The sequence below is a fragment of the Mustelus asterias genome, chromosome 13 (genome assembly GCF_964213995.1).
Source record: "Mustelus asterias chromosome 13, sMusAst1.hap1.1, whole genome shotgun sequence".
Classification (NCBI taxonomy): domain Eukaryota; kingdom Metazoa; phylum Chordata; class Chondrichthyes; order Carcharhiniformes; family Triakidae; genus Mustelus; species Mustelus asterias.
In genome coordinates, this window is record NC_135813.1 from 107,886,575 (window position 1) to 107,901,841 (window position 15,267).

At 40.4% G+C, this 15,267-nt stretch overlaps 1 protein-coding gene across 4 annotated transcripts in view; it reads left to right on the forward strand.

Annotated features, from left to right (window-relative positions):
• Positions 1-15,267, forward strand: part of tmem120b (transmembrane protein 120B) — a 102,725-nt gene that overhangs the window by 60,495 nt on the left and 26,963 nt on the right. For all 4 annotated transcript variants that reach the window (XR_013499411.1, XM_078227503.1, XM_078227501.1 and 1 more), the window contains exons 4-6: positions 1,294-1,353; positions 4,924-5,016; positions 8,763-8,852. Coding sequence is in view for 3 of the 4 variants with exons in the window: in XM_078227503.1 (XP_078083629.1) it covers positions 1,294-1,353; positions 4,924-5,016; positions 8,763-8,852 (243 nt within the window). In the remaining variant the exon portion in view is untranslated. The remainder of the gene's footprint in view (positions 1-1,293; positions 1,354-4,923; positions 5,017-8,762; positions 8,853-15,267) is intronic.

A 15,267-nucleotide genomic window follows, 5' to 3' on the forward strand; every position in this document is an offset into this window, starting at 1 on the left:
TGGAGGGAGTGCAGAGAAGGTTCACCAGGTTGATACCGGAGATGAGGGGTTTGGATTATGAGGAGAGGCTGAGGAGATTGGGTTTGTACTCGTTGGAGTTTAGAAGGATGAGGGGGGATCTTATGGAGACTTATAAGATAATGCGGGGGCTGGATAGGGTGGAGGCGGAGAGATTCTTTCCACTTAGTAAGGAAGTTAAAACTAGAGGACACAGCCTCAAAATAAAGGGGGGTCGGTTTAAGACAGAGTTGAGGAGGAACTTCTTCTCCCAGAGGGTGGTGAATCTCTGGAATTCTCTGCCCACTGAGGTGGTGGAGGCTACCTCGCTGAATATGTTTAAAGCGCGGATGGATGGATTCCTGATCGGTAAGGGAATTAAGGGTTATGGGGATCAGGCGGGTAAGTGGTACTGATCCACGTCAGATCAGCCATGATCTTATTGAATGGCGGGGCAGGCTCGAGGGGCTAGATGGCCTACTCCTGCTCCTATTTCTTATGTTCTTATGTTCTTATGATTGAGTTTAGGAGTCATGGGATAATGATGCAGCTATATAAGACCCTCGTCAGACCCCACTTGGAGTACTGTGCTCAGTTCTGGTCACCTCACTATAGGAAGGATGTGGAAAAGATTGAAAGGGTGCAGAAGAGATTTACAAGGATGTTGCCTGGAATGAGTGGCATGCCTTATGAGGATAGGCTGAGGGAGCTTGGTCTTTTCTTCTTGGAGAGACGAAGGATGAGAGGAGACCTAATAGAGGTATATAAGATGTTGAGAGGCATAGATCGGGTGGACTCTCAGAGGCTTTTTCCCAGGGTGGAAATGTCTGCTATGAGAGGACACAGGTTTAAGGTGCTGGGGTGTAGGTACAGGGGAAATGTTCGGGGGAAGTTTTTCACACAGAGGGTGGTGGGCGAGTGGAATCGGCTGCCGTCAGTGGTGGTGGAGGCGAACTCAATAGGGTCTTTTAAGAGACTCCTGAATGAGTACATGGAGCTTAATAGGATAGAGGGTTATAGGTAGGTCTAGAAGGTAGGGATGTGTTCGGCACAACTTGTGGGCCGAAGGGCCTGTTTGTGCTGTAGTTTTTCTATGTTATTTTCCAGCAATCTTAATTGATATATCGTCAGGCTGTGTTTTTTTTACCCAAGTTCTGTATATTTATATTTTCTTCATGGAATTAACATAAGACAACTTTAGCTCCAATTTTTGTCAGCATTAATGTTAATATTCAAATAGAATATTTGAAAGACGGTTAAAGTACATATTTTAATGTTTGTTTTTCCTCCTTTCAGGCTATACTTAAACCTGGTGCTTGGAAATGTGAATGTAACGCTTCTCAGCAAGCAGGCTAAGTAATACCAATTAATTTCTTGGTCTGTCTTTAATAACTATCTTCCAGCCGCTTTCCAATGCTTTTGATTGCTTACTTTGCTTCTCCGATAGTTTTGCAAAGAGAGAGTTTTTAATATTTTGTTTTCTTCCCTTTTATGAAGGTTTTAACTTCTCCCAGGGTATAATTCCATGGTGCCAGCAGCCCCCTGGCATTAGTCCAAGAAGTCATTCTTAATGTGTGAATTGAGACGATGTCAGCAGAATATTTAACTTCCGAGGGCATCACAAGTGAACCCAGTCCTGTTCTTACCTGATGAGCGTACCTGCACTTTCTAACTATATAGTGATCATGAGTAAGAACTCTTGACCTATTTCCCCATGACCTCACAGGGCTTCTCATGTAAATTTATAGTGTTCCAATCAGATTACACTGCACAGACCAGGAATCAAACTTGATATGTTTGGAATTCCTTTAATTTGTACCAAATCAGTGTTTAGTGAATTTACCACCACAGTTATCAGCCACAATAAACACTCTTTAATTTTCACCTCACTAGTCAATTTATGATACTGGGATTTTCTTTTAAAATTAAAAGCCCACTTATGTTTGCGTCCCTTTCCATTTGTCATTCCTCTTGTTCCAAGCACCAATTCTAGTTCAGAGACAGGAAGTACAAATTGCTTCCTGTTGTTCATCACTTAGTTTAGTAAAATTCTGTAAGAAATCCAGTGAACATAAATTAAAACTATTGCAAATCCTCTTGCCATTTGTTTCTGCCAAAAGGTGCAATGTGACATCCTTAAAGGTAACCCAAGCTTACTGCTGAACTGAATTCAGCGCACAATTTCCTGGACACCGCATTGTAATATCTCCAACATTTCATTGAGTCGGCTTTGAAGTTTTCTCAACAGTGAAGCCTGTGCGTTCCACTAAGCTGATGGTAGAGAAACCATAGCCATACAAAGTAGCAATTGAGCAACTGGAATAAAATCTTCTATTCTGAAACTGAGGAACAAAGAATTTGCTTCAAATTTTACCTACATTCCTGGTTTACTTGTGGACATACCAGCCACATTCTCCACATACCTCATAAGCCAATCATCTGGAGCAGGCAATAAAGTCATGGGCGAAAACAAAATTATATCACAGCACCATTGCCACTCATTTAAAAATTTTTTTTATTCCCATTCAATCAAATCAAGTCCAATTCAGAGTCTCAACAAGTTGAGACATTCCCAATCCAAGCTGACAAGACAGGGCTCTCATCTCCTGTTTTGGGCTTGATCTACATGATCCAAGCTGATTGGAGTCGGCATTGCACCTCCTCCAAGGCTTGACTTCATTTGCATCTTAGCCAAAAGGCCGAGATGCCACTCATTGCATCAGGGTCCAATATTGTTCCCAGTACATGCCACTCCATACAGTTCATTTCGTATTGCCCCAGTTTTTCCTGTGAAAACAGTGGTGAAACTAATGGTGCTCATGTTACTCATGTACAATTGCTATAGGAACATCAGCCAAAGTGCAGATGTGCAGTTAAATGTGAATGTCCACATTTACTGTCCAAGTTACACTGTTCTTTTATTAGATTCATGAAAACAACATCTTACTGTTTGGCCCACCATTTGAATGGCAGAAGTTACAATATTTACATGGTGGATACAAAGCAAACTTGCCGTAAAGTTAAGCTTTGACTATTCCAGTTTAAGTACTCTTCTAATGAAGTGATGTTAATTGCTATCAAATAGGCTTTTGGCACTGAAAATGAAATATTGCAAGTGTGCAAGTAATTTAAATTGTTGATCATTTTAAACTATTTTTTTACATTTTGTCTCTATGCCTGATTTGATATTGAATTTACTCACTATAATTTACACTTCTTTTTCAGTCCTTTTGCTGTTAAATTCGCAATCCTTCAATCTGATTGGGTTAGGAGATATGTAATGCTTGCCCTGTTCACTCGGATCCCAGGTGTCCTGTTGCTCTCACTGTGACGTTATGAGCTCACTCATTCAGCAACTTGTCACACAAAAATGTATAAACCTAAATATACAAAGGCATGTTTTAACTCGCAAGAGGCACCAATGCAAAAACAAAGTATTGTAGTGGCAAAAATCTGAAATAAAAACGGAAAATACTAGAAATATTTAGCAGGTCTGGCAGCATCTTTGGAGAGAATGTTTTGTGTTGATGCTTCTGATGATGACTTTTGATATAAGGTCATTGACCTGAAGTGTTATCTCTCGTTCTGGCGGCATCTGTGGAGAGGGAAACAATGTTATCTGCAAGCCTCGTGGCCATGCAGCAACCCAAAAGTCTCTGCACAGGCTGTGCACAAGTCAGCCTCTTAAATTACCACACATGCAAGGCCACACTGCGCACTTAAATAAATCACCTCCAAAAGAAATTAGTGAACCTTTGGCCAGATCTAGTGAGTATTTCCAGCATTTTCTACTTTTTAGAACAGCAGCCACTATTTAGATGCCCCATTACAATAAAACTTGGCCCATTGTTGTTCGTGTATATTGAAAATGATCAATTTATTATATCTATGTAATTACAATTCTGATCATTCAAAACTATATATACCTGTTTGGAGTTTACCATTTTTAAAAATGGCTATTTTCTGGATGGAGAATGGGGATGGGAAAAATATCAGCCATGATTGAATGGCAGAGCAGACCTGATGGGCCGAGTGGCCTAATTCTGCTCCCATGTCTTATGGGAACCACCTCTACCTGTGCTGGATAACTTAAACTTCTCTTAAATTTTCTCGATATAAGCTAACACCATAATTCTTTAGTTTGCTCTAAATTCCGTTGCTGAAAGATTGGTTGACAGCTTGCTTCAAGATAGCTCCTGTTGCCCACTCACTCAGAGGTACAGTATACTGCTGAGGCCCATGTGTCCTCTTTTCTGCAGGAGGATGGTCCAACTTTACTTGCTACAACTTGCATTGGGAAGTGAGGGGGGGTGGGTGGGTCAGATGAACACACTAATCATTCTCCGTTGGCACTGAGTGTTAATGCTATAACTTATCATCCTTTTTTTGTCATCACACTTTGTATTTATCCATACAGTTTATCCTGTGAATAAAATGTATGTTATGCATTTTGAAAATATACTGAATAAAGGCTTGGACAGTCAAGGAGGAGGGATCCCACAGCAGGATACAGTTAAACCAAAGCCAGAATTTATTATTACACAAAGATTTAAATGAATGAGAACTTATGAAAATGTGCAATCGGATACTCCTAAATCATAAATCAATAAAAGCTGCAGAAATCATACAATTATTCCTGTGTCCCAAAGATCTGAAATACACTGCTGATTGAAATTAATTGATTTCATGTATGCCCTTTTTTTCCCACTAGGTAGCTGCTTTTGAATTTAATGAAATATCTATCTGAAACCATTAACATCTGAGAAACACTAATTGAGTTTGCCCTGTCATGTGAATGTTTGCCCTGTCTGAAAGCTAGGATTTGAAGAACGATTCTAAAACTGAAAGGAGAAGGTGTGAAATTTTTGCTTTGTTTCATTCCATTTGTGAAAAGACCTAACCATTGTCCTGACAATGTTTTCACAGGTTTGCCTACAAAGATGAATATGAAAAATTCAAACTTTATCTGACCATCATCTTGTTACTTGGTGCGATATCTTGCATGTTTCTGCTGAATAGGTAAAGGTTTTGTTTTGTCCATCCTTCAATTGGAAGGACAGTTGCAATATTACATTTAAATTAAAACTGAATTATTTAAATACTATCGTTCATGTCCATCTGAAAATAGGGCTTGAAACAGTTCGGTCATGTTGGACATTGTTTATATAAACATAACGCTTTGCTATTATACATCCTGAAACAGTTGATGCCCATGTACCCTCTTTTCTGATGGTCCTGTTTTACTTGCTGCAATTTACATTGGGAAGTGAGATGAGTGGGAGAGTGAACACCTTAAGCATTCTCTGATGGCACCAATCTTTCAGCAACAGAATGCAACTTGGAAGAACCAAAGATTGATAGTGCTGGAAAGTTTTTAATTTGGACCCAGTGTCTGCTTTCTGCATTGACCAAATGCACACTTTATTTCCCTTTCCTATCTTAAATCTTAAATTGCACAATTGAATTTTATTTACATTCTTCGTAGTATTCTGGCCATTTTCAGTGGGACCACATGGTTTAGTAACAAATGGCACAGTGATCTGATGTCCATGAGGAACCGTATTATGACTGCTCTGACTTATTCTACTTGTAACCCCTGAAACTGCAAACAGAAAAGAATTACATTGCAACAGCCTGGGATAGGTCTTGGTTAAAGCTCCTGCATTGAAGTGATGTGATTTCAACTCAGTCTACAGCAGTACAGCATTGATTTTACATTAATTTATTTCTGTGACAATTTTGTTGTATACTTTTTGCTTTTATGTATATAATTGAATCTGTTAGAGGACAATTATTCTGTTCTATTTTCTTTATAAATGCTTTTCCTAGTTATATAATGACTTGATAAAAACAGGGGGCAATGTTTTGTGCAGGAGAGTCCTCTGGGCAGTCTCCAGCATAACTAATTTTTGTTCTGAGTCCAAATTTCACAATGCATAAATTTTGATAATTCAATAATGCAACTGTAATTTTAAACTTTCCAGGGTTCATAATAAATTTTGATAGGGGTAGAAAATTATCAGTGAAAGATCAGCAGCATGTCATATGCATTGCACAATTTTTCCTTTATTTAAGTCAATAGGAAGGAACATTTGGCATGTCGTTTAATGGGCAGTCAGTTTGCAACTACCATTTTACCACCTGCGCTTGGACTGAAAATTATGCCCTCTGCATTTAAATGCTTTTTAATGTGGCATGATTTATCTGGATGGCTCAGTGTAAACTTTACAGATGTTTCTGTGCTGTGCTAGCTAATGTGCTCCAGGTTGCCAGTGGGCAGACTGAAATTGGTCTGTGTTCTGGCTATAGAAAGAGCAAATTGATCAGGCTGCTATTCAGACGCTATGCAGGAAATGCATGCATGGATGTGAATGTTAATGGGATTCAGGCTTGACTGTGCTGCGCACCAAAACATTCACAAATGGGCATGCATGCACCTAATTGTCCAGTTAATTTGTAAAGAATTGTAACTTCAAGGAACCAGAGGGCACTATTGTCCTTAGAACTGCACCTCAGGAAAGAATAGCTTGGCAAATAATTGCTATCCAACAATCCCATCATCTCCCCAAGCCAACTGTGCAACGAAGCATCTTTTACCATGCAGCGCCAGACACTAGCTGATACACAGGCTGAGCTTGTGGTGATTACTAGTTTAGGTTTCGCTCCTTCCTAATGAATAAGGATGAACCAGGCCTGTAATGCCACATCCCTGTGGAGATGCACAGGAAAAGAATTTCTTCAAAAATGGAGAACGCATTTGGACATGAGGAGTAGATAAATTCTATTTTGTGGTATAATAGAATGATACAGCACAGAAAGAAGCCACCGCCTATCATTCCTTTTCTGACCCCGCGAAAGATCTGTGCAATTAGTCTAGTCAAAATTCCTGAATTTTCGCTGTTGCCCTTTAGATTTTTCCCTGAGTTTATCTTTCTCTCCTTTTCAAACAAGTCTGCAACATCTGCAACACGCATGTCTGAGCAAGATTGTGGCCAGAGCCTGTGTAATTTTCACCCATCCCTCAGCAGCTTGTGGTTTGAATGGGCTGCAACCCGTGACTTTTCTGCTTCGAACGCTGCAATTTCTTTGGTGTATCCACTTTTTTCCTATCCAATTTCTCTGCTCCTTTCTCCTTTGCTGTAACATTGACAGCATCCACTTCTTCAGAAAAAAACACACACAAAGCGCTCATTTAGTAACTCAGCCATACCCTCAACCTCCACAAGAAGTTCTCCTTATTGATGCTATGTTGGCCCTACCCTTCTATTTGTAAACACATAGATTTGTAAAGGCTTTTGATTCACTTTTATGCTCCCCGCTGATCAATTTCCATACAGCCTTTGTCTCTTTTTATTTATTTTTGGTTATTTCCTGCGCTCAGCATGGTTTTTCACTGTGTAATGAACTTAACATCGTGAACCATTTTTTTCATTCCATCCTTTCTTGCATTAAATAGCATTTAGTGTCTGCGTGCTATGGTAAATTGTGACTTTTTAGTAATACTCCATCTACTGTAAAGTCTGAGTATTAGCATGACATTTTCTGGTGTTTTGCAGTGTAATTGAATTTGATATGCAGGACTGAAACAAGATCATCTCAGGACATTGAACAAAGCAGCTATGTTGTTTTTCTTTTGCTTTAAGGAATATTTGAGTTGGAGAACAAACTATAAATAGCGAGGAGAAGTAAAATTAATTGTAAAGGTACAATAATGTAATAATGTAACTAAAATAGAATGAACAAAATGTTCAAATTTCCAGAAAAATTATATCTAGAATAATATTGAAAAGAACCATTTTAGGAAATAGGACAAATGGCACATGCACGATGCACATGGCAAGCAAAGGATGAGTTAGACCAACAAATGCCTCAACACAATTAAACGTCAAGCCCAAGCCTTGTCACACTGCAAGAGATCTGTGAAGAAAAATGTTTGTGGACACTTTTCAAAGATAATAGAGTAATTCATCAGACAGATTTATTGATCCAATTGCAAGACATGTCATTTAACTGTCCAACTTGAGTGTAACTCATTGGGTTGGGAAAACATTTAAATAAATAATTCTTGCAATATGATCACTTTTAAAATGTTTTGCTCTTGCTGATTACCTGTTTCAAGCTATTGTTAATATTTAACTGAATTTTATTTGTGCAGTTTACAATCTAGCAACTAAGCATAGTCATTTTTTCCCTTTGGTGATTTATAAATATGAAGTTAAGCTAATCAGATGAAAGTATGGCACAATTTGTGTTGCATGTAGGTTGTACTATTTTTACATCACAAGCAAATATGCCATGCACCCCGCAGTAGTCACATAAAGCACTGTGGGATGTTTTATTACAATAAAGACGCTTATATAAATATAAGTTGTTATCTAATATTCCCTCTGTTGCACAGCAACCCAAAAGTCCCTACATGCACAAATCACCACAGATGTGTAGCTACCCAAAAATTTAAAAGGACCACACACTTTAAGGAAACTGCTTATGCACTTAAAAAAAAAATTAGGGATCCCATTGTGCACAAAGATAATCCATTTGTGTACCATGTACTCTGATGGAAATAGGGTCAGCTTGCTAGATGGAAGGCAGAAATGGATGTCTACAACCACCTGTGCTGGTAAAACCCATAAAATTATTCATTTTCTTTAAATAAAAATGTACCTTTAGTTGAACAAACTTCATCATTGGTAAGGAACGCAACTGTTGTGAACTTGATCTTGGTTTAGTTACTATTTTTAATTTTTTTTTACCTTTATTACCAGGGTAATTGATGAAATCTTTAATTTCCTGTTGGTCTGGTATTACTGCACGTTAACAATAAGGGAGAGCATTCTTATCAGCAATGGATCCAGGTAATAGCTGTTTTGGTACTTTTTTCTTACCACCTTGAATTATTGCTAGTAGCTTTACATTATATCAGACTGAATTTGTTTTAATAATGCTATAGTACAAGCATGACAGCTAAAAGTTAACTTTCCTTTCTTATTTTAAATTTATAATGTTGGAGAAGCATTATTTAAGGTGACTGTTTAAAAATATGTACTTGCAACCACTTTTTGTGGTACTATAGTTCCTTCCCTACCCATACTGGAAAACTAGCTCAACATAATTAACTAAAGTAAAGGGATCGTTGCAGCATCTAGCTTTCAGAATCAATGTGAATAGAGCTTTCAAAGACTAATCCAACCATGTCATTTTACTGATATGACTCACCGTTCCAGTTCTGTATAAAGGTGCTGAGGTATCCTCCATCCGCACTGCCCCCCCCAACCCACACCTCCCCTTTTCTGGTACCAGCCCCTGATAGGCTGGTGTTACACAGTAAGAAGTCTCACAACACCAGGTTAAAGTCCAACAGGTTTATTTGGTAGCAAATACCATAAGCTTTCGGAGGGTTGCTCCTTCGTCAGATGGAGTGGAAATGTACTCTCAAACAGGGCACAGAGACACAAAATCAAGTTACAGAATACTGATTAGAATGCAAATCCCTACAGCCAGCCAGGTCTTAAAGATACAGACAATGTGAGTGGAGGGAGCATTAAGCACAGGTTAAAGAGATGTGTATTGTCTCCAGTCAGGACAGCCTGCAAGTCCAGGAGGCAAGCTGTGGGGGTTACTGATAATGTGACATAAATCCAACATCCCGGTTTAGGCCATCCTCATGTGTGCGGAACTTGGCTATCAGTTTCTGCTCAGCGACTCTGTGCTGTCGTGTGTCGTGAAGGCCGCCTTGGAGAACGCTTACCTGAAGATCCAAGGCTGAATGCCCGTGACTGCTGAAGTGCTCCCCCACAGGAAGAGAGCAGTCTTGCCTGGTGATTGTCGAGCGGTGTTCATTCATCCATTGTCGTAGCGTCTGCATGGTTTCCCCAATGTATCATGCCTCGGGACATCCTTTCCTGCAGCGTATCAGGTAGACAACGTTGGCCGAGTTGCAAGACTAGGTACCGTGTACCTGGTAGATGGTGTTCTCACGTGAGATGATGGCATCCGTGTCGATGATCTGGCACGTCTTGCAGAGGTTGCTGTGGCAGGGTTGTGTGGTGTCGTGGTCACTGTTCGCCTGAAGGCTGGATAGTTTGCTGCGGACAATGGTCTGTTTGAGGTTGCGCGGTTGAAGGCAGGAAGTGGGGGTGTGGGGATGGCCTTGGCGAGATGTTCGTCTTCATCAATCACATGTTGAAGGCTCCGGAGGAGATGCCGTAGCTTCTCCGCTCCGGGGAAGTACTGGACGACAAAGGGTACTCTGTCCACCGTGTCCCATGTTTGTCTTCTGAGGAGGTCGGTGCGGTTTTTCGCTGTGGCGCGTCGGAACTGTTGATCGATGAGTCGAGCGCCATATCCTGTTCTTATGAGGGCATCTTTCAGCGTCTGGAGGTGTCTGTTGCGATCCTCCTCATCTGAGCAGATCCTGTGTATTCGGAGGGCATGTCCGTAGGGGATGCCTTCTTTAACGTGTTTAAGGTGGAAGCTGGAGAAATGGAGCATCATGAGGTTATCCGTGGGCTTGCGGTACAGTGAGGTGCTGAGGTGACCGTCCTTAATGGAGATGCGTGTGTCCAAGAATGCAACCGATTCCGGAGAGTAGTCCATGGTGAGTCTGATGGTGGGATGGAACTTGTTGATGTCATCATATAGTTGTTTCAGTGATTGCTCACCATGACTCCAAAGGAAGAAAATATCATCGATGTATCTAGTGTATAGCATCAGTTGAAGGTCCTGTGCAGTGAAGAAGTCTTGTTCGAACCTGTGCATGAAGATGTTGGCATATTGAGGTGCGAATTTGGTCCCCATGGCTGTTCCGTGTGTCTGGATGAAGAACTGGTTGTTGAAGGTGAAGACATTGTGGTCCAGGATGAAGCGGATGAGTTGTAAAATTGCATCTGGAAACTGGCAGTTGACGGCATTGAGTACTGAGGCGGTTGCAGCAATGCCATCATCGTGGGGGATGCTGGTGTAGAGTGCCGAGACGTCCATTGTGACGAGGAGTGCTCCTGGTTCAACTGCTCCATGTGCGCTGAGTTTCTGCAGGAAGTCCGTAGTGTCGCGACAAAAGCTGGGGGTTCTTTGTACATTGGGTTTTAAGATGCCCTCGGCACAGCCAGAGAGGTTCTCGCACAGGGTTCCATTGCCTGAAACGATGGGACGGCTGGGTGTGGTTGCCTTGTGTATCTTTGGGAGGCAGTAGAGATCTCCAACGCCGGCATCTCGACATCATGCTGGTGTTAACCAGGATGACCTTGTATCCCAGAGCAGGTAAGCATCACACCCAAAACAAAATCCACACTGTGACACCATTGATGAAACAATCCATATTCAATATTGAGATGTGGATTTAAGGAGCTGAGACGTTTGTTAGGAAGTTTCACAGGTGCTTATCTTTCATTACACATGGATCTTATTGTTTACATTGCTGTGTCTGCATTGTTTTGCTGGTCATGTAAACACAGTAAGGAGTCTAACAACAGGTTAAAGTCCAACAGGTTTATTTGGTAGCAAACGCCACTAGCTTTCGGAGCGCTGCTCCTTCGTCAGATGGAGTGGCAGATTTCCACTGCATCTGACGAAGGAGCAGTGCTCCGAAAGCTAGTGGCGTTTGCTACCAAATAAACCTGTTGGACTTTAACCTGGTGTTGTTAGACTCCTTGCCTTGTTTTGCTGGAACAGTGCAAGGTTCTTTTTGTCCCTGCAAACACAACAAACTTGTACAGTTATCTGAACAATTGTTCATGATCTTAGCTCTCATCCTTGCCTGGAAAGGGTATATGTGACACTTGGCCATAATTCAGCATAATAGCTGCAGAAACCTTAGAAAAATAGTCTGGACAGCATCTAAGCAATTTTCTTGGTTTCCGTGATTCTGCTGAAACAAGTAAGACAACCTCAGGAAGTTTGTCCCTTTAGATGACAGCCTACAGATAATAAATTATCTTGCTTTTTTTTTTGGCCCTTTTCTCAACTTGTATTGAAGGAACAGATACTCTGTGTGGGAGAAGGACATACTGCTCCGTTTAAAAACAAATCAAACAATAGGATCTCAATATTTAGCATTCTCCCCACAGCAACGGAAGCAGTCTGACAACAATCCAAGCCAAGTGCAAATCAGTTTTGCATTCATCTGGCTAGCACCTCCAATTTCTAAATTGGCATTCAGTCTTAAATCATTATGTACTCTATGGTATTTCTCTGACCTATAATGTCACACATTCTCTGCATGACATGCATTCTTGATCAGGATCACCATACAAGCTGGCAGCATACTTTCTGACTCCCATTTCGCCCGTCTGTCAAATTGCTCCATTGGTCAACCAAGGCCTCCCTGACAGCAACATAATTCTTATTTTAGCATCTGCCAATTAACAAAAAGAGACGTTTCTGCCTCTTTGAATTTCTGAAGTGTTAATAGCACCTCCAGAACAGAAGCCTTCTTTAACCGCTATGACATAAAGCCAGTCTCCTAATGTTCATGCATATGAGCTCACCAAACTCACCGCTAGGAAACTCCAATGCCAGAGGATTTCATTCAATATTTAGTGCACCATAATTAAATACGTAACTGTGTCATCTAGTGAAACCGCTACATTTTGATTCATTCAATTTTGGTATGATGACATCAGTAAAGGGGAAAATTCTGATTGGTCAAGGACTAAGATTAGTACACTCATGCATTTATCATATGCACCTACCATTGTGTACATGACAACCGCCAATCTCAGTGTTAAGGTTTTAAAAATCTACATTTTTTTTAGTTTACTTTATTAGTGTCACAAGTAGGCTTACATTAACACTGCAATGAAGTTACTGTGAAAATTCCCTAGTCGCCACACTCTGGCGCCTGTTCGGGTAACACTGAGGGAGAACTTTACATGGCCAATGCACCTAACCAGCACGTCTTTCGGACTGTGGGAGGAAACTGGAGCACCCGGAGGAAACCCACGCAGACACGTGGAGAGAGTTCAGACTCCACACAGACTGGGAATCGAACCTGGCTCCCTGGCACTGTGAGGCAGCAGTGCTAACCACTGTACCACCACCTTTTGAAGTGGATAGTTCCTGAATATGAATGTGGAGGTCATGATGGGATGATTTTTCCCTGATTGATTGCCATAAGACCCAATGTAAAATAATATAAGATGTTTTGTGTTGGCTGTCTCGATGGCTGAGCTGAGAAACCCAGGCCAGTAATAGCTCCAATTTAATAGCTGCTAATCTCCATAATGAAGGCAGGGGAGATTACAGTCCACCTCATTGCTTCTGGTTTAAGGGAGGGAACATTCTCTCACAAGAGGCAGATGAGGAGAAATTTCTTCTGAGGGTTGTTAATCTTTAGAATTCTCTACTCCAGAGAGCAGTGGAGCTGGGTCATTGAATACATTCACGGTGAGGTTAGACAGATTTTTGATCTATAAGAGTTATGAAGGACTGACAGGACAGTGGAGTTGAAGCCACAAATCAGATCCAATCCAATCTTATTAAATGGTGGAGCAGGTTTGAGGGGCCTAAGGTGTACTCTGTTCCCATTCCTAATGTTCTTAAAACTGCCCAAATTGAACATAAATTGACTAAATTAGTAATGTTATTCAAAGAGCCCACAGAATGGCTGGTGTAGAAAGGACTCTGATGACGGTGGAGTTGAACCACATTATCAAAGCAGAGCCATGTTCTAGGATCAGATAAAGGGAGTTTATGCTACACACAATCAATAATATTTCTAATTTTTAAATACTTAGGGAGAGTGTAAAAGCTGGTGTATTCCCTCAGTACTGATAGTTCTAACCTCTGGTAGAGGAGCATTGAGTATTGGGTTTTGGATAGCTGCATGCTGTGGAGTTTTGTCTCCACATTTTGGGTGTTTACTTTTGATATCCCCTCCCATTCGTCAGCTAAATTGAACTTGGTTTCCAATCCAGCTGAAATACTGCTGAATCTAAGCCCATATTTGACTGGCCTCCCTTAACTTGAGGTCAGCAAATAATAGTTCTTCATTATCATGTTGGTCATGCCATCTCTGTTGTTTGGCATATGTAAATAAATAGACACCATTAGAAAACTTTACTCTTTATCCAATGGTTGACAACACTTAACAGGGGAACAGTGTAAAAGGCTGAGCTATTCAAATGTGCACTCAAATAGTCAGAAGGTATCTGCTTTCTGTTCAAGTTCATTTGGGAAAAGTTACTGGAACAATTAACTTATTTTAGTCTATAGTAATTGAAAAGCTATATATTTTGTTGCTGCTTTTTTGGAGAAAGATTAAAAAGTGGACTGCTGTTGATGCGGTGTGACTAACAAAACTACCTATAGGAGGCATCTTTGGTTCCTCTCATTGTCCCCAAACTAGAAGTGGCATATTGCCTCTCAATCATGAAGCTTACGGGTCAAGAGTTAATTATTTTTTATGAGTGTGCTCATGGCTCTGCGGTCCCTTGTAAGGGGCATAGTCCCCACAATGTGTGCATGTGACCATCCTACTCTGGTCACTTCTGTTAATACCGTAATCAGATCTAAGATGCACGTTGAGTGTTGCTATTTTACTGTTTGCTAATGATGAAAGAGATAAAGCATTGTTTCCACCAGGCTTGTGGTTAACATCACTTTTGTCAAAAGTAGCACCAAAGTACGCATGTGTCTTAAGTTGTCACCTGGCTACTTCCTTATTCTGTTGATCCACATGATTGTTCTCCCATCTCCAATTTTGTTTGGAATGCAATTATCATAAATTTGGAAGAGGACTTTCAGTAGTGAGCAGCAGGTGTAATATCACAATGGACGTAGTTTGTTTCTAAGATATTGGTTTCAATTAGTTGATCTTCCCTGTCATCATTTATCAGCAATTTTTTTAACAATATTTACATATAAACGTAAACTGGGATATCTACAAACTGGGTTATATGAAGTAATAATTTTACATTGCATAACTTCCATTGTAATTTTTAATGTTCATGTTTATAATATAAATTTCTCTCTGCAATTACACCCTCCCACCACTGGTGGCAATGTAGTGCCTTGGTTTTGCATCTCCAAACTTGAGAGAAATTCTTTCTCTGACGATGTACATCTCCGTTCAGTGAATTGCTAGATATTTAGCTACTTCACTATACCATGAAAGACTCTAATATTCAACCTAAATAATATCCACACACTTTGGTCTCCCCGCATCTCACGCTGTTTTCAATGAAAGAATACACTTGCTCAAAAACTTTTTGTACAAAACCCAGATCAACTAATCAATATTGTCTGATACAGTAGCTAAATGTGGCTGATTAA